Source organism: Polypterus senegalus, chromosome 4 (assembly GCF_016835505.1).
Source record: "Polypterus senegalus isolate Bchr_013 chromosome 4, ASM1683550v1, whole genome shotgun sequence".
NCBI classification, from domain to species: domain Eukaryota; kingdom Metazoa; phylum Chordata; class Cladistia; order Polypteriformes; family Polypteridae; genus Polypterus; species Polypterus senegalus.
Genome location: NC_053157.1, coordinates 56,150,157 through 56,171,034, shown reverse-complemented (window position 1 = coordinate 56,171,034; position 20,878 = coordinate 56,150,157). Strand labels below are relative to the sequence as shown.

The window sequence follows — 20,878 nt, the reverse complement described above, 5'->3', positions numbered from 1 at the left end:
CATTGAAATATTGTTTGACAAAGCACCATTCCATTCTGGGGAAGGTTCTTTGTGCTTTGAAGAAAATTCGTAATATGTAAAAAAAAAAATGAAATATTTAATGTTTGGTATGCTATCTAGCAGGACAGTAACAACGAAAATCTGAATTTAGACTGTGTTACTGTACGTATGCAGCCGGAGTCCTTTTAAAAATCAACAACCCAAAGGTATTTCACAAATCTGTTACCAGCTATTCATAGTTATTTACCGTATAGAGACTGTTATAGGTCTAAATAAACTGAGGTTATTTATGGAACCTTCATGTGGATTGGTCTTTCTGGAACCAAAATTTGTTCATCTATGGCATCTCTCTGATGAACTGCTCAGATATTTTTATTTTTAGCAGTGTGCGATAGGCAACAGGCAAAGCACAACGCGAACATGAATTGTAGTAAAAATGTTTGAGAGTGGAGTGGCAGAATATTAAATGTGTTGTAAATCCTCATTTCACTGAATCTAACATGAGGAGGAGCGTATTCTGTGTGACACTTCGCATGTGCGGAGTCCTCCTTGGATAATATCTGGGCAGTGCCAGTAAGAGCACACCTCCGCACGGCTAGATGCTAAAAACGTAACAGAACTGTAAATGCAAATTCACCATCTCCATGACTCCCCGCTGTTACTTTATTGTATATAGCTGGAAAATGAAGTAAGTTTAAGTACATTACATTTGAGTAATATATTGGCTTAAAATGTTTGAACGAAAAAAAAAATCGAGTGCATTGTACACGTTTCAGTTTATCTTGTGCTTCAGCATATCGTGCACGTAACCGTTAAAAAGGAATCAACTCCTACACGGCGCCTCCAGGGACAGAGCGCCGAGACGCATCCCTAGGCGGGCTGAGCTACAGCAGCGAGACCGAAATGATGGTAATCTAGAACAGAAGATCCGGAAGGGGGCGTTCGACGGTATATCAAGTGAAGGCGCTACGCAACTGATAAACAAACGGAGTTGTGCCGCCCTTTACTCTTGTATTTGAAGTGTAGATTTGTCAAAGTTTCCCTGCCGCTCTCTAACTGTAACAACCTGCTCTCCGTGTCTACGTTATTCAGTGTTAAGCCGACTGACTACTTTCTGCGTGCCATTGACAGAATAATCTCTTATATTTATAACCCGTCTGTGTAGCGTTACATGAGATCTGTTCGAACGACATGTGTAAGTATTAAATTTTTTTATATATATTAACTAAGCTTTTGTTAAAAATACTTCATTTAATGACAAAGGTTGGTAATTATTCCATGTTATATAATTTTATCACTGATTGCTAACAGTAGCTAACAGCAATACGACTCAAGCAGCAACAGGTACAAGACAGGGCTGATTCTTCTTTTTTTTTAAATACTGGTCTTGAGCACAGGTATACAATATGTAGTTCAGGTAAAATTCTAAAATGTATGTCAAAGTTAAAACATCGCTTTTAAAAAAGAGTTAACTGATTTCAAATGCCTTCAAGTGCGCTAATTTAACACAGGCTGAAGGCAGTCATCTATGGGTGGCGCTCCTCTCGTCTTAACCTGCCGCTGCATTTTCTCGGTATACGAAACTTAATCAGGTGCATCAGGTAACAACTCTAATTAGATTACTGGATGTGTCTGAGGCCAAATGACTTTAATATCAAACAGGTAATGTTAACTGATATGAATAAATAAAATGGAAACGTGGACTGATTATTAGGGATGGGTACAGAGAAGTGCTTCCTTTATCACCACGTTCACCGTTGTTATCCATCAGACCTAGAGAGCTCGCTTCAGCAATCGGCTCAACGCTGGTCTCTTGGCACTTCCGGTTACCCCTCAAGCTTTTAGCCTCTGCTGATTGGTGCCTCTTAATCGGTCTCGTGTATGTCCTGCGGTGAATTGACGTCCCGACTAGGGCCGGTCTCTGATTTAACGTCCGGGGGTAGCGAAGTAGGCTACAATTCCTCGTGAACCGTGAATACAAAAGGTGGGTTAAGAAAGGGGAAAAAAGGGGATGCTCGTTTTGTAATATGTTTGGAGTGTTTGCGTTTTAAACAAAAGTATCAAATGCCATTCCCGGATTTAGAATAGCACTTATTATTTTTCCAGCTCTTGTTCGTGAAGCGGACGCCAATTCTTTTTAAGATTAGGCACCTACTCTAAATTTTTAAGATTAGGGACCCTGACGTACCTGGCCTTGCCCCCACGAACCTTAAATTCAGGATAAGTAGACCCATTTTTCCAAGTATTGTATTCAGATTTTATTAAAAGTTTATTTTAGTTCGGCTGGGATGAGAAATATTTTCGGTTTCTTCCTTGCTATGCCTCATCACACCAGGATAACATTTCCTAGACGTCAAGCACTCGCTTTCCATTTAATAATTAACTCATCATGTATCCAGAGTCAAAATATCTAGTATGTTTAAGCAAAATACTATCAAGGTGAATGTATTTACATATTTTCCTAAAGCGCAGAAAAAAAAACTTTTTTAAGCAAAGTGCACATTAAAAAGTGCATAACACCTATTGACAATTGATTTATATCATCAAAATATTCACATCTTTATTTTTTAAGAGTAAAAGGTACCTGGTAATTGTCGGTGCATTTAATGATTATAAAGGGGTGAATTAATGCAAAAAAAAACACCGGCAAAATTCTTGTCAGTGTTCCGTAGCCATTTTTGCGTGTTTTCTGTGTTAATAAAACGTTGGAAAATGACGTTCTAGCCACACGGGTAGACGGATTCTTTCACATGCAGTATTAAGGGTTTTGATCTCAAACCAAAATTATAGACGACTTATACTGTGCATACATTTTTTACAGCATCAGATAATACATGTAAAATATGCACAGGGACGAGACAGAATTTCAACGTTAAACTATCGTATTTAATATTACACGGCGTCGAAGAATAAAACTTTATCAATCTGCTTGTCACAATTAAATGTAGTACAAAACTGGTCTGGGTACATGAGGATTATGCGTGGATGGGTATAACCTTGTATTCAGTGAGGATAGTATTGAACCAGGGAGAGGAAACGGGTGGTCTGTGAAAGTGAGGGTACCTGATACTGCATCTGTTGTACTCTTTTTGCCCCATGTTTATTATTCGATTTTCATTTAAGATTTTAGACTTTTACCATCTCTAAGCCCAAAAAATATCTCCCAATTTCGCTGTTAGGCACGCACATGTTAATTTCGGTAATTTTCTTGTTTTGCCGTGACGCCGTGCTTTGTTGTTGTTGCCCCGCAATTACAGCATTAATATACGACGCTATGTGGATTTGCAGGGTTTCTTATGCGCTTCACATTCCAGCGAAAGGAGTGTTGAATTCTGTGATGACTCCAATTTGGTTGCCTATATGCGCGTGCGCCCCCTCCGAATTTGCTAGAGTAGTTTCCAGCTCCTGTCACTCAGAATTGAGCATTATAGCAGAATTGAGTACTTTTTAAAAACAAAACACCTCCTAGCTAAAAAGAATAGGAAAAGTAAACCTGATAGGTTTGCTGATTTGAATAGAATGTGGGATCAGTTGTACAATACAAAAGTGTGGATTGTTTCCAGTGTAACCTGGCACTTTTGGTTAATTTGCACTATAGTCTTGTTCTTCCTGAAGGAGTACATCTTGAAAAGATTCTTAACCAATTCACTTCCTTAATGTATTAGTTCCTGTTCCACTTATGTACTTTTGTTTTGTCCAGTATGTGAACATTGTGAAATTTCAGTGACATGTGAATCATCAGATAGCATTACAACTTTGGGTTGCTTCCTGTGTCAAGTTTGCAGATACTGTACGTATTTTTCATCGGTGGACGCATTTTTTGTGTCAGTTTAAACAAATGCTGTTAGACTTGTTTAAGAGTAAATTTGCTCCCTGTATTCAGTTTTATGCACCATGAGAATACAGAGAGTACAAGATATTGGTTATCTTGTGGGTTTAGGAGCTCTGTGTGGTTTTCCTGTAGTTATTAATTGCATGCATTGTAATTCTACATTTTTCACAGAAATTGGGTTGAGGGTGAAGTGGTTTTGCAGTGATCTATTGCTACTGGTACCTCAACAGCCCCAGCAATTTACATGTAGAGTTTTCATGTTCTCCCTGTTTTTTGTTTTTTTTTGTTTTTTTGTTTTTTTTTACCACATCTCTAAGAGTAAGTTAGGTTGACTTTTTAACTCTTTATTAGTCCAGTGTAAAACGCCTGCCTTCCTGCTTTGTCGCTATTGCGGCTTGGATAGGCATTACCTGTATGTGACCCTGCAAAAGAATAAGGGTGTTCTAAGTTGAGTGGTTGCATTTTTTGGGTACAGTTTTTATTAAATATTTTTTTTTAATTAGATGATTTAAATGTGTTTGAGTTTGAAGAACAAGGCAAAAACACATTAACTAGGGGGCTCTTGAAAACTCTAAACTGACCCTACGCTTGTGTCAGGTAAAAGCAGCATAATGAATTAGCATCCAAAATTACAGCTAGGGGTAGGCTGTTTTTTGGGTTCAACTAACTTTTTTGTGTAAAATGGCTTTGAATTACCAATTTTTTATTGAATACTAGGGGGCTTCGCCCCCTGCTCGCTTCACTCGCCAACCTCTGTGTTTGGTTAATCGGATATACAATTTTTTTTTTGTTTTTTCTTTGGAATTGTTTCAATTTCATTATTTGCACTTTTACTTTAAAGCTTCATTAAAAACAATATTTTTTGGAGACACATTGTGACAATGCAAGTATAACTGCCCATGAGTGAATATTGTTTGTTTCTCTAATAAATAACCTGACTTTTTCTAATGTTTGTCCCTGTGATTTATTGATTGTCATAACAAAAGCTATTCTCACAGTGAACTGTAAACATTTTAATATGAATGGCATATCACGATCTCCTTTGGTGTGTAATGTTATTCACGGAATATATACATTGCCTTTCTTTTTGCCTGTTAAAATTTGCATCGCTTCTCCATGATCATAAATATAAACCTGACCGAATTGTGTATTCTTTAAAATTCAACTTGTTGTTGCTTTAACTGTTGTGGGACCACAGATTCTCATAGCGTATGGTCTATTATTGTGTGAATCCACGTTTTGTGCATAAGAATGATGTGAATGCAAAAAGACTCTACTCTTTGCCTTTTATTTCTGACCTTGATTTGTCCTGCTCTTTTTTCAGTTACACTTGGTTCCGATGATTAATCACCTTTTGTTTTGCGATAATGCTCTTTTTTTTTTTGATACTGTAGCGACTGACATGATAGTGACACAAAAGTTTTACTTGAACAATCGCTGACTTCGCAACCCCAAACACAACTTTCTAGCACCCTCTCCAATCCCTCATCCCCCGCGTCTCGCCCCCCCTTACCACATCAATCAATACCCCACTATCAGTGTTCCGTGCTGTACTTCACCCTCCCTAAATTGGACCGAACAGTCACTTTAAACCCAAAAAGGCCGCAACATACCTGGGATGCTACAATACTTTAGAATTTTACTGGTTTCATAATCTATCTGCCTTTTTTTCTGTCCAACGCCTTTGGGTGTCTATTCTCTGTATTAGCCTTATACGCTTTATATGTGTTGAGAGCACAGTATGTGTATGCACTTCGTGCTTTTACACAACTGATTGTTTTTGATGCATGTGCTCCTGTATGATATCTGTTGTAAGTAGGGCGTGTCTTGCAAGAATGTCATGTTCGATGGCCCTGGGACAATCTCTTGGCACCAAGCCTCATATGGGCGACTTTCTCATTCCCTATCACCTTCGGTAATCATTCTTGAGGCAGATTGAAGACTTAAGTGCCAGCGTAAGTAAAAAATTAAAGAAAACGTACTAAGTAATTGCAACACAAAAACTAACGTAATTAGATGACGACGAATGAAGAGAAGCGACGGCCGCTAGGGTGGAGAAAAGAAGTGCTGCTCAGGAAGTATCAAGCACATCAACTTCTGAGCAAACGAATGCTAAACGTACAGAGAAAGAGGATGAAAACTAGGAATGCTCAAGTCAAGTGTATTCCCTGCATGTTATCATGCAGTATGCCATTACTGATATATACCGAAAAGAAGTTTGCATATTGTATTTCTTGTAAATTTTGATTTTATTTTTCAGTTTTTTGCTCATAAGATAAAAGATTTTTGACCAAGACTCAAGTTCTCCTCCTGTTAGTGGAGATAATCATGCTGTAGATTAAACATTGCCTCCTAATCTCTTCTCTGCATGCCTGGAGCAGAGAAGCATAACTTGGGTGTTCCTCTGCACCCCACCCTGTCCCTCCAAAAGCTTTCTGCCAGTCAATCTATATGTGCATTTTAATTGTATGACTTGTAAAAACTGGAAGCTTGAAACAATTTTGTATTTTCAAACCCCTGCCATCCTTGCCTGTCAGTAAACCATTTTTTAAAGTACAGTTTTCCAGTGTTTAGGTTCATCGTAATTGAAAGTGGTATGCAAAATTCTAGACTTTCGGCGAATAGATATCAAGATGATGTTTAAAGTAGATTTGGTCCAGGTGTGAAATTGTCCCGGAAGTACTCTCTCCCCCAGCCCTTTCATAATTGGGACATCCCGACCGGGTAAGGGCCCCGACCATATGCCACAATATATATAGACAGATATAGCCTTATTGCTACTCTTATTGTTCAATCAAACTTTTTGTGTTGTTGCATGTTGACTGAGAAGGTTCAGCATCTTCCAATAATCTTAATTGACATATGAATTGGGGTCGGCTGTGTATCTGGTTTGTTCTCAGATAAAATACATGGTTATTATAATTCAATAGTCTATTATAAATAAAAGCTAGTTTGCTACTTTTTCACAATTCTGTTAAAACATTGCAAAAAGCAACAAGCAAACTCTAATGACACTTGGTTCTGTTACACCCTAGATAAGACATTCTTGAATTGAACACATAGCTGTATGGTCTGTTGTCTGCAAGAAGCACAAATCTATACACTGTATGGTTTAGTCTATTTATATTTAACAAAACACTAAAGATTTGTATCAGCAATTATATATTCATATTTGGTGAAGTGGAGACAATATTTATTTTGTTTACTGATCTCTGCCTTTTTTTTTGGTTGCAATTTTTTTTTTTTTTTGCAGATTTCTTTGTGCTTTACATGTTGGAACATAATATATAGAAGTAAATAGATTTGTGTTTTTCTGTGTGTCCTTTTATGAGTAGGAAGTAAAAAAAAAAAAATATGCTGGAGGTATTTTTCCTTCACAAAAATCACATTTTTTCAGACAGTTTGACAACCACTCCTTCAATGTGCCATCATCAAGCTGCAAAGTAAACATGCAGGAGTCAATCTCACTCTTTTAAAGCATCCCAGCAGTGAAATAGTCAAAATTAAAAAAAACCCAAACATTTCAGGAAGCAATATAAATACTATTCAAAAAGTCTTTTCAGATTGTAATTTTTTGCAAGTAAAATGTGTACACTGGGTTTGCAAATAGTAATAACATAATTATAAGCATGTTAAGAACAAAATTGCGACACATTTGCTAATTTTGCTGCAGAGCTGTTTTTGGCGGAATGCAAGAAGACCATTAAATTGCTATTTTTGACAGGGGTTTATGTTAATGGTTAGTACAGACATCTGTTAATACACATTTTCTACTTGCATTCAATGAAACTTTAAAGGGTATGGGGGATTGGGAGGGGAGATGAATGCATGATTAACTTTTCTACAGACTCAAAAATGGAAGTACATTTCTTGCCTAAACACTGCACATTCCATAACTAGCGATTATAACTAAGACAAATGTGAATGTTTTACGATCTCCTGTCCCTAGGTGATTACTCTGTACTTGCTGTATTTAAAGAGTTTGGATCTACTCTTGAAGCACAAGAGCTGCTTGAATGTAGACAGGGATGGACACCTTCATTCTTGTGCTCATAACTTCACTGTGGACCACACATCTGAACATGCCTGTAACATATGGCTTTTCTTGTTTTCCATACAATTTCAAAGGTGGAAAGTGATTTTCCTTGAATCATGAATAATATGCAGTATGCAAGAGTCAAGAAATTTATTAAATACTTTCCAATGAAAAACAAAACAAAGACTATATTCCTGAGTCACCTGTTCAGTGACCCTAACTATCCCATGTGCACATCTCTTTAACATGATAATGAGTTTTCACCTTTCTAACCCCTGACTTTCTGGTCTAGTGCCATTTAATTTAGGTTAGGGTGTTATAAGGACATTATTACTCTTAACATTGTAAGATTGTTTGTACTTGTAGTAGATAAGGTTGATTAATTAGAAAACTTTTCAATAATTTGATTGCATTTTGCAGGGGAATTATGGCGGGGTTGAAGTTTGTGCTGTGTCACATAGGTTCAGAAGCTTTGTGTGAATCTGCTTTCAGTCGCTATTTGCTCTTTGTCTTTGTAAGATCTTTCTGAAGCTGCTGTACCTTCTTCCTATATCCCAAAGCTAACTTGACCACACATGTGTGAGTCTGTCAATGAGTGCTAACTGTAATCAATGGGTTCCTCTTTTAGGGTAAGCCTTTCTTTTACCGCTGTGCTACTAGGAAAAGAAGCAACTTCCTGGAGCCCTGTAATGGAGGAAAAAAAGAGATCCACAACGTGGCAGAATAGCTGGATACATTCTTTAAGATCCGAGCAAGTTTGCTTGTGTTTTAAATGAAATGTTCATGAAAAGCCCTTATGATTCTAAAAAAGATTGTCACCAAAGTTTTTTAAAAAAAAAAAAAAAAAGGATCATGGCTTATTGTCTCCACAAGAATCTTTCTTTGGGGCCAGGGGGCAAGGGTTCTAGGGTTGTTGCTGAGTGTATTAACATTATAAATTAAGAATAATTCTTATTCAATAAAGCACATAATTTTCTTTAGATTTAGATTACAATAGTTAGACTTAAACCAGTTAAAACTTACTTTTTATCAAACTCTTTTTAAATAAACTTAATTAAAGTAAGATAATTGTTTACATGTATCAAAAGCTAATGTATTTGGTGTTCCATCCTTGTGAAACTGTAAAAACTGCACATGGGAATGCATCAGTTTAGAGATTAGGAGTCTCGTTTTAACTGATGTGTCAATACCCAGTAAATAATTACCTAAACTTTGAATATGTCAGTGTCCGCCTGCACGCTTACAACCTCCTAAGATTAGCTGATTACTTATTTTCAACCCTTTTGCTGTTCAAGTCTGTTATAATCATGTGATTTAAGATGACAGCTGCAGTGGGACTGCCCTATAAAAACCAAGAGGTTATCATTGATTGTGGCCCACTCGCAATCACATGTAGGGGTAGTGAAGTCGTAGGGAAGCCTCACATGTCTTGCGGTCCCACTTTAATTCCAGATTCCTTTGACACACTTGAGCTTTTTGTGTCAGATTCATTAGAAGATGAATGTCCAAAATGTTTTGCCCTTGAAACATTGTTGGGTGTTAATTATTGACTACGCTGCTCTCATTAGAAATTTATTCCCTTCAGATTGACGGGATGAAATTTAAACCATCTGAGATCGGGGGCAGTGTAACTTACTATGAAACTGTATACTGGATATCCTTACAGTGTGGTAAGATGGGTAAGGAAAGCATCTTTTTATACTGTCTTGTCCCCATAACTGTGCAGCAAAAATAAGGTAACACCTATCACAGTCAAATTTACTAAGAATGAAAATTATGATAACCAGGAGAGAAGCAGATTTAAACTTGTCCTGAGTGGATTTGGGCATTAGCTATGAAGTTAGAAGTGAGAGACAGAACTTCATTAAGGTCAGCAATAATACACTCATACAAGAGATTAGTCATTTTCAGTTCCTGAGCATTGACTTCTTCTAACTCCACAATAAGTTGGTAACAGGGTGAAAAGCACAAAAGGTTTTCACTTTCTGAGGCAAATGGAGTTGTCGTGGTCTGCGGATAGTCTGTCAAATCCTGTATTTTTATTGCTGAACTATATGTTAACCTGATTAATGCCATCACAGCAAGGTATTATACAGTATTTCAGAAAGAGACCGTCTACACAAATTGGGACCGGACTGCCTGTTATTTGAAGGGAGCTACACTGTCCACTAACGTAATAAAGCCTCTGTTGTTCTTTTGGACTCAACTGTCCCAACAGAAACATTTACAATCCATCCAACACCAGGTTAAGAAAGAAATCGGAATAGGATTTTTGATGCGCCGCTGGTATACATTTCCCCCTCCCCCCTACCCCCAGTCCAACCCCACCATTGACACACTGTCCTTTGAAACTGTTAAGTCATTCTTATGCACACAGTGTTCTTTGTTGGTTGTCAGATATGGGTTATTTGAAATGTTTGATTGTAATTCCATTTTGTATTTATCCTTTTAACAAGTTCAGAATGTTATTCTTATCGACCATACACCAATGCAACTACCCAATGCCATAGATAGAGGCTGTTTTATCTCTTTTATGAAAGCACACCAACATCCCTAATATCCTACAGTCTACCACCCTACTTGATAACTTACTCTGTGCGTAAAGAAACACTTTCTAACATTTGTGCAAAACCTACAGTTAACAACTGTGTCCCCATGTTCTTGTTAAACTCCTTTTTAAAGTAACAATCTCAGTTCACTGTACTAATTCCCTTCATAATTTTAAACGTTTCAATCATGTCACCTCTTAATCTTCTTTGCCTAACCTGAAAAGACTCTGCTCTTTTAATCTTTCCTCATAATTCTTCCCCTGTAGCCCTGGAATCAGCCTAGCCATTTTTCTCTGGACATTTTCCAGCACTGTTCTGTCCTCCTTTTTGAAGCCTGGAGACCAAAACTGCACACTGTACACAGAAAGCAGAGCAACACCGTCCTACTGATTGAAAGAAAATTCCCTTCCTTCTGCTGTGGATGTTTTTTTTTTTAAATATGATTTTTAGCATTTGAGCCTTTAAACATTTTTATTGTAGACCTTAGCACCAAGCTAATGTTCATTCCAAAAAGTGTAAAGTTGGGGGAAAACACAGTAGTAACTTAAATTGTTCTATGCCATTGAAGTGTCGAGTACTTTCACTCTTGGCTTCTTGATGCACAGTTTCATTTAATATAGTAAACTTCTATTCATTAGCATCTGCCCTGATGGAGAAACATATCAAATTTCTATTCATGACAATCATGCTCATAACCCTGTAAAATTCTAAAATGAGGCAGCTATCTTCTACAAAGTGTATTTTAATTAAAAATGCAGTTTTGCAGGCAAATTTTACTTTAACCAATGCCTAAATAGTAGTTGAACAGTTTCCCATTTTGGTTTTATGCCTTCATGTGTTTCTTTGTAGCCTTTGCCAGTAAATGTTTGTAATTTCGGTGCTATTGTGTGTTTTCCTGCCTTGCATTTTTTTCTGCATAGTAACAAAACAGGTTTGGTTGAGAGAATATCTTCATAGTTAAATACTCCATGTCATGTATTGGTTGGTTTGTAGAGAACCAAAAAAAAAGTATGAGATTTTCTTGCAATGAATTCATCCATCCATTCATCGTTTTTCAGTAATACTTACTTCAGTATTTCTGGTACCCAGAAGTTATCATCTCATCACTTACCTGCTTGAGTCCACCAATATAACTGACTGACCTATCACTAACCACATTCAATGTGTGGACATTGGTATTTGAGGTGGACAGGTTGATCTCAACAGAATATCCAATTCACAGAAAGTAAATCTTGGAAATACTAAATATATAAGTGACTTTCATAAATGCTAATGTCTTCGGTGTTTAAAAATGTATCACAGCTCAAACCTCCTGTGGTGGTCTTCTGTTTTGGAAATGGACCTTCAATGAAAGAGGTTGGCACACTGCATTACAAGTCTATATAGTTGGCCTGCTGAGAGTGGCAGTGTTGCCAAAAGAACCCTATCAAAATACACAATTTGGTGTAACTTGTCATGGATGGCTTATAAGGTCAGCTGGCAAAACGCTTCTGTCAGCTTTTTTTTTTTAAATTGAGAATTGGCCCTGTGTGTGTGTATGTATATATATGTATGTAAATCAATCAATCAATCAATCAACATTTATTTATATAGCACATATTCATACAAAAAAATGTAGCTCAAAGTGCTTTACAAAATGAATAGAAAAATAGAAGACACAATAAAAAATAAACATAAGTCAACATTAATTAATGGCCAGGGTGGACAGAAAAAACAAAAAAAAACTCCAAAAGCTGGAGAAAAAAAATAAAATCTGTAGGGGTTCCAGACCACGAGACCGACCAGTCCCCTCTGGGCAATCTACCTAACATAAGTCTACATATATATACACATACATACACACATATATAATTTCCCCCTCGCTATAACTTTTTTTTGTTTTGCTAGTTTGATGTTTGTCAGCTGGCCTACATTTTCTTTGCAAGACTTTGACACTCTCTCTTTAGAGCCTCACCTCAGATGCAGAGTTTTGAAGGATTTACAAAGCCATATTTTTCCTGCATCTACCAGATTTTTTTGGATATTTGGTCATTTTTGGCAAAAAAAAAAAATATCCTTTGTAATATGTACTGGGGGACTTTGATGATTCTGAAATTCCTGTAGCCATCTCTGTCTCTTTTAGAGGACTTGTTTTCAGCTTTATTATATAATGAAAATACATGCATGGCTTAAGCTTTTACCTTCATCAGTCATCCTTCCTAAGAATCTTATGAATTTTGCATTCTTGAAAAATGCAGTGTGGATTAGTGGCTAATGAATTAGCTCTTAAACCGCAGAGTTTTCAGTAAGTATCTTGAGAAGAGTTTCCTTAATGAATAACTTATATACATACTTAAATACAGTTGAAGAGCTGACAGGATATTTACTTAAATGATAATATCTCTCTGTTCTTGTAAAACACCCCAGGGCAGTGATCGCTAGAAAAAGGTGGTTGATTTACTTTTTTCATTTCGTCATCCATTTTCTCATTTCCCAGCTTATTAATTCAAATGTCACCAAATTCTTATGGTGATACATTGTACAGCCTAAAGTTTTAGATTAGACAAGTTATTAATCCAAAGCAAAAATTTAAATGTATACAGCAATAGAAACATAAAAATAACAATACATACTCATAGGATAAATCAATTTATTCAGTTGGTAGAAAAATGTGTCTAGATAAATGAAGATGTACTGTGCAGAAATAGCAAAATTAACTTGGAGTATAGGCATTTAGTTTATGACGTTGGAAGCAAGAATGAATTTGCATGATAGCAGCAGGCAGAAAAGACCCCCAGAGGCGCTTTTTAGCAGCGCATGGTGGAAAAAGATTGCCGCTACAAGTGCTCCCATAGAGCTCCTCCTGGAAGAGCTGGAGAGGGTTTTTTTTTTCACAATCTCTCCAATTTTCACTACCTTTCACTTTTCCACAGCAGCTTTCAGTGTATCCAAGATCATCTCTGTAATGGAGCAGGCTTTATAAGTTTGTCCAGATATTGTGTGACTTGAACACCAGTTGCTTCCCCAGGAGATCACAGCATAGAGCAATACACTGGCAACTACAGACAGCTAAAACATTTTGAGCAGCTTTCTGCATATGTCAACATAAAATTAAGTGTACATTATGAAGCTGCCTAGCATTCTGAAATGATTATATACATATTTTGTACATAACCTTAGTCTATTGTTGTTAAAATACAACACTTTAGAATTATGTGATACTGGAAAATGTGTATTACAAGTGACTTCCAGGACCACTGAAATGTTGCTGCTGAAACGCACTCAGTTATATCCTCAAGTAAAGGCCATGCCAGCATTTTAAATGCGGAAGTGGTTGTAACCAGGCACTATGGTTGGGAGAGCCTTTTTTGTTGCTATTTTTCTATATTTTTACAGTATTTGTGTTGGTAACAGACTGGTTTTCAAGATGTAGGCACGTGTGTGAACCTACTGTATTTTAATGGATAGTTTTACTTATGGGATGCACAAGGTATCCCTAAACACCTCTAATATCAAAATTGTGCTGGTCTGTAATGCGACTTGCTGATTACTATGTTATTAATCCAGAAAAATTATCTGTGGACTGACGGAAAATTGGATTATTTATATATTATTACCTAAATGATTATCAGGTGAACTTTTTTTTTTCTTTTTTCTTTGCATTCATAAGTAGGAATTCAATTGTATGGTCGGATCAAGTCCTTGAGTTGACAAATGTATATTTTAATTTGTGAGCTTGTCATGATGCTAAAGCTAGCCTGTAGCTGACTTTGCAATTCAAATAAATACAAATGTTGAACTTTTGTGAGGATTTAACTTGTTGTTGCATGACAGCTTTATTGCTAAAGGAAGTGATCAGCTTCTGAGAAAATCTCCAAAACCTGTTTAGATTGCACCACATTTTTTTAGAATGATATAGTAAATGTTTATGTGGATTTGTAGCAGATGATGGTGCCATTGACCTTTTTTCTATTTTTCATTTTCTTTTAAACTTTGGAAACTTCAATCATCATAATTATTCTATTGTGAAAATATGCTTTGGCTACGTATGTTGCTATATGCTTGTATTTTTGGCATGTGATTTTAATTTGCAGGTTTGGCCACACAATTTTAATTACTTTCTGACAGTTGACAGCCTGGTATGGGGTGGGTTATAGTGGTTAATACAGGATTTTCAGTACATGTGATATGGAGATGAAATATGAATAATTATGTGCTGTGTTTTCTATTTCTTATTCATGTATTGAATAGATCCAATAATTATAAAAAGTATGTGTAAATGGGTAGAGATTAAAATGAGAATATTATAGGTTGAGTGGGGTCCATATGTGACGTCCTCGCATCAAAGCAGCATGTTACAGGGAACGATCCAATGGGACTCCTTTAAAAACGGAAGCTGTCTTTGGTAAATGAAGAGACCGTTCAACTACTAATGTGGATAGACAATCTGCCTTACCAGTCTTTGGTGGCACCTGTTCGAAATGGTGCTCTGAAAGTGCTTTTACAATAGGCAGTAGAGTGTGAGAGAGAAAGAAGGAGCTGAATCTGAAAAAATGAAAGCAAACAAGGTTTCTCAACCTGTGTTCCTGCAGGTGGTTAAGGGAACAGTTAGTTAGGATGCTGTGAGGGCTGTCTGGTAAATTTCTGGAGACATAGGAGAAAGCTCTGGTAAGATGGTCCTAGCCATTTGTAAGACTATTTTTGATCTAAAAGAGATTGGTCCTGAAGTAATATATGAGGTGGGTCTGCTGCACAACACATCTTGGAGTTTGAAAGTAAATTGGAGAAATGATCATATGGTGTAGGAAAACTGTGTGGTTGCAGATTGAAGTGTTAAGGAATTGTGCTTCTAGAACTTCATCTGATAGTCAAAATATAATTATAGTTATATATGGATAAGTTATAAACCATCAACCTCAAATTAAAAGTCTAGTAATAGTTTGGTCTAATTGGGCAATTTGAGTTTTTTTGACATCTACAACCCTTCTACTTTGAGTGATTGAAGAGTTAATCCATCCTGCAGTGTTTTTGGTTTGAACATGTTATAGTTTTGTGGATATTATTGGCTTTTGTCATCGTCATTTCTAGGATAGGGTGGTATACAGAGATGCTGCTGTCACATCAGTTGCTGTTAAGTAAAATGTGATTTGTTTCTTTCATCTCATTTAATCTTAATGAGGATTTTTATCGATGACCTGTTGAGGATTAGTACTCAGTTTGTTTTTTTTTGTTTTGTTTTGTTTAGGTGTGTCCTTGTTCTATACACACTAACATCTTCAGGCAGTGGTTTTGCTATTTTAACAAAATATTAAAATTGTTGTTGGTTATATATATATATATATATATATATATATATATATATTTATATATATATATATATTTATATATTTTATCCCTTGACTGAACACTGTCAAATTTTAATACAATACAGTTTATTTTTGTATAGCCCCAAATCACACAGGAAGTGCCACAATGGGCTTTAACAGGCCCTGCCTCTTGACAGCCCCCCAGCCTTGACTCTCTAAGAAGACAAGGAAAAACTCCCAAAAAAATCCTGTAGGGAAAAATGGAAGAAACCTTGGGAAAGGCAGTTCAAAGAGAGACCCCTTTCCAGGTAGGCTGGGCATGCAATGGGTGTCAAAAGAAGGGACTCAATACAATACAATACACAGAACAGAACAAATCCTCAATACAGTATAAAAATAAAAATTTTAGAAGTACGGAGCAGAATTTAACAGTAGATGATATCACATAGTATGATTTGGATTTGTTTAGAGTCCTGGAGACCTCATCCATCAAGCTGCCTCCCCCATTTGGCCATTCCTCTGCTGAAACAGTGCTTGGCCAGCCAGTCTGATGAAAGGACCCCTCTTTCCCACGATTCCTGCGATCCTCCATCAGGGATGACTTTACCTTAGGCAGTAATAGTGTGCCCTTGGTGTGAGAGACCTATGAACTCTTTGTTGTATGCATATGCATAAGTAAACATGAAATATTAGTTTGTGCTTAGAAATTTGTATGCATGTTTATATATGTTTATGATTTATGTTGCCGTTTTTTCTATGTACATATTACATAGTGCCTCAGAGCCCCTTGACTTTTACTGCTGTTTTGAATCTGAAATCAGCTAATGGTGCGGGACAGCAGTTCCAATTCTTATCTGTAATTATGCTCTGAGCTTTTTTTTTCTGGTTAGAAAGTCAGAAAAAATATTCTTTAAGTTGTAAAAGGCTATTTGCACTTTATTGACAGTGTTCCAGTATGAGAAAATTGAAGACCTGACCCAGCAGTGAAGGGTGTGTGTAGTGTTAATCCCATTGCCACTAACTAATAATTGACAAAAGCAAGTCCAGCTTGTGTTTTGGTAAGTGGGGATTTTTTTTTTTTGGTAATGTTTTAATTGTAGTGTGAAAGATGGTCTGTGATGTCTGGTAAATTTTAAATAAATAATCACACTCCAAGAAAGGGCACTCAGAAAAAGAGAAAGAGGCTGAGGTTTAATGAAAGGATGGAGGAGAAAGTCAGGAGCATGAGAGAGCCAGTGCATGAGTGAGAAAGGGGGAGAAAAAGCAGACATCAGATAGGTGAGCCCTTTGAAGGGAGTGTGCAGCTGATGCTCATGGGCTGGAGGAGGCTACTTCAGCTGTGCAAACATGGAGCTGGCGTAACCTGTTGGTTGGGACTCGCTGTGTAAGTCCAGGTAGGCAGCGGGAGTTGTGGAGGCTTGGATTAGGAGCCCTGTTAGGGTCATGGATGACTGGAGGGACCCGAGTCTTGGTTAGGGAAGGTTTGGATGGGGAACACTGCTGAGAGCCATGGTCCAGCAGGGACCTGGAGCTGTAGAAGCTGGGTAGCTGTAACTGCCAGTTGAAGGTCTCCTCCTCCTCCTCCTCCTGTAATGTCCAGACAGGATAAGGGGAGGAGAGGCCAGGATAAAAGGTATACACCAGGGACATGGATTTTAAAGGACAGCTTCCTGCCTAGGATTTTTAACATCGATTTTAAAGAATTTATTTATTGAATTTAACCTCCATGACCATGGACTTATAAGGGATTATTTCAATTTTGATTTAAGATTGCACTGCACTTTAATTTGGACACTTTTGTTTTTGGAGTATTAATAAAAGCACTGTTCACTTTTTCACACCTACCCCTTGCCATGTATGTTTGCTCATCTCTGTTACAATATTGGAGGTGGCGTGTTCAAGAGGCTCCCAAACAAGAGCGAGAGCTTTGAGCCAACCCGCACCTCCCCATGTGGGTTTAAGATTTTTTTTTTTTTTTTACATTTGGTTACTGATCCAATACTTATTGAGCAAATAAAAATAAATCCCTGAGTTTACAAGACTAAGACATGAAACTTAGTCCTAAGTCATAAGCCTTATCAGAAACTACTAAAAGGCATGCAGCTGGAGAGCTGAAATTAATGGTTACCATGCATTGTCAGTTACTCTAAAGACCTTTTTGAGGATAGTGCGGTGAGGCCAAAGCCTGATAATTCCCCCACTTTTATAGTATGTCCTGAAAGAAACAAAACTCCTCTAAATAAATGGAGTGGATGGAATTAAATAGATTACAGAAATTCAACTTAATTTTCATTTAAGCAAACCATGTTCAAAATTCCTGTAAAAATCGATACTTTCAGTTGCCCACTGTGAGTTGATTAACCATTACAAAATGGAAATCGGCAGTACATGCAAGATTGTTAAACTTCTTTAAGACCCACATCTGTAAGGTTATTAACGTTTAAAGACTTGTCACAAATTTCTTTAGACATGCATGGTGGACTAGGCAGTTCTTTTAAGCCCTTATTTGTTCTGAATCCAAAAGGATGATACATTTTGAGTCTTTGAGTGCATTTACATGCATGTTAACTTGGTTATTCACAGAAACCCAGTTTCAAAAATGGCATGTATACCTCTCTTCTGGTTAGAGAAATTGGATTAACACACAGAGATTTCTCCTCAAGTAACCCAGTTATGTGATCATGCAAACCTTTACCCCGGTTGCAGTTAAGAATTTTGTAGTCGGCCCATGTCATTTGCACTCTGTTGGCCTGTGCAAATGGCAGAGGTGCACACACGGTCACTGGATCCAAGCTCATCACATCAATCAACTTTCTGTATACTTTTACAAATGCACTTCTTGATAACTTGATTCTTTCCCTTCACTCTTTAAAACAACTCTGTGTCACCAGTCTTTGCTTTGCGCACACACATTCAGCAGCAAAGGGCAGAAAACAGTGGAAGCGTCTATAAAGAAATTTCCTGAGGCAAATGTTCAGGTTATGCTCAGTTGCACAATTTCAAGAGCCATGTTGGGAGTAACGGTTACTTTTTAAAAGTAATATGTAACCTGACACGGTACTTTTATTGGAGAACACCTTTGTTATCATTCAGGCAGCACTAGGTGTAAGACGGGAGGCAAATGTACCTTTGCAGGGCTCAATTGCACAGCCAAGCAGAAAAGAGCGTGTTGTATTCAATCCAGTAACAGAAGCATATTAATAAAGTGTTTAGTTTTCATTCAGTTATCAGCTACATGGAGTGATTCAGTTTGCAGTGACTAGTGTTCATTTTGAGAATCTTCTGGTGCTTAGGAGTAAAAAGGGATGGATGTTATTCACTTCATACCACATGAAGGAATAAATATACAGACATTGACACATTTGTTGATAACGTTACAGCTCATTGAAAACACATTATGTCTCCTGAAAGGTGATATAAGTGAAAAGTAACTACCCCATGTATACCTGCATGCATTTGATATGTCATCAAGTAAGGCAAGTATGAAAAGGAGATAAATTATTGCTTATTCTGGAATTCTAAAATGACCTGGACACATTTGTTGATACTTCTAGAAAAGATCATAAATAGTTATTTATTTGTTATTAAGCAAATTCTTTTGTTAGCATCAAACGTCTCCAATCATGCAATCTGTTATTCAGCCTATTTAAATGGTGAAAAGTAGTCACTCTTCAGTTTGGTATAGTCTTGTGTCCCACACTAAACATGGACTAGAGAAAGCAAAGGATATAGCTGTCTGAGCAGATCAGAAAGAAAATCATAGACGAGCATGTTGAAGGCAAAGTCTGTAAGACCGTATTAAAGCAGCTTGATGTTCCTGTGGCAATCTTTGCAAATATTAAGAAGTTTAAGATCCATGAGACTGTAGGCAACATCCCTGGACATGGCCACAAGAGCAAACTCTACCCCAGAATGGTTGGAAAGATAGCAAGAATGGCAGACAAAAAGCAAAGGAAAACATCCACAGAGATACAAGCTGAGCTCCAAGGTCAAGGTCCATCACAGTGTGTCGGCACTATCTATCACTTTTTGAGTGACCATGGGCTTAATGGAAGAAGACCTTAGGGGGACTCCACTGTTAAAAGAAAAACATAAAAAAAGCAAGACTGAAATTGTCCAAAATGCATATCGACAAGCCACAATGCTTCTGGGAGATTGTCCTTTAGACAGATGAGAGAAAACTGGAGTTTTTTTGTTGTCAAGTCACAACCACACTATGCCCACAGACAAAAAATGAATCTTTCAAAGGAAAGAACATCATGTCTACTATGAAACATGGAGGGGTTTGGTTATGTTTTAGGGCTGCTGTTCTATGTCTGGCACGGGGTTCCTTGAGTCTGTGTGAGGAACTGTAAAATCTCAAGACTATCAAGACATTCTGGAGTGAAACGTACTGCCCAGTTTCAGAAAGCTTTGTTTCAGTTGCAGGTGAAAGATTCTACAACAGGATAGTGTCCCGAAATACACGGCTAAGTGCACCCATGAATGGCTAAGAAGAAAATATTGAACTATTCTGAAGTGGCCTTCTATGAGGCCTCATTTGAATCCTGCTGAGCATCTATGGAAAGAACAGAAATGTGCAGTCTGGAGAAGGCGCCCTCAAACATGACACAACTGGAGCTGTATGTTCAGGAAGCGTTGGCCAGACTACCTGTGGGGCAGGTGCAGAAGTCTATTGAGAGCTCCAGGAATTGCTTGATTGCAGTGATTGTCTTTAAAAGCTTGTGCAACAAAATTAGTTTAAGTGTCTCATCATTTTTGTTCGTGCCATTTTCATTTGTGTTATTTGAAATATTCTGTTGAATCAAATCACTAAAGCAAAGTCTGATTTTTATTAAATACAGAATACACAGTGATAGGTGCCAATTACTTTTGTCAGCTTCAGGTTATTTCAGAGACAATTGTGGGTACTTATTTTTCATGGAGAGGTACCAACAAATTTGTCCTCACGAAAATGACCATATTTGGCTTTGTTTCTGGTCAGTTTCATGAACGTCCCTATATGGGGTTAGGAATTAATAACAAATGCTGGCCGGTCAAATGTGCCGCTTAATACACAAAGAAGAAAAAAAGTTGCACAAAAGTAGTGCACTGCTTGTAATGCATTTACATTTTATAATAAGTAGCTGTATATTACCTTATTGTGTAAGTGATGAATAATGTAACTAAATTACTT

General features: G+C 37.2%; 1 protein-coding gene across 5 annotated transcripts in view; it reads left to right on the top strand.

Moving 5' to 3' along the window:
- The first annotated feature begins 775 nt into the window (after positions 1–775).
- Positions 776–20,878, top strand: part of LOC120527357 (beta-1,3-galactosyl-O-glycosyl-glycoprotein beta-1,6-N-acetylglucosaminyltransferase-like) — a 31,102-nt gene continuing 10,999 nt past the window's right edge. The window contains exons 1-2 of one of the 5 annotated variants that reach the window (XM_039750681.1): positions 778–1,195; positions 16,649–16,760. Coding sequence is in view for 1 of the 5 variants with exons in the window: in XM_039750680.1 (XP_039606614.1) it covers positions 1,172–1,195 (24 nt within the window). In the remaining 4 variants the exon portion in view is untranslated. The other 4 variants (XM_039750683.1, XM_039750682.1, XM_039750680.1 and 1 more) reach the window with 4 other exon arrangements.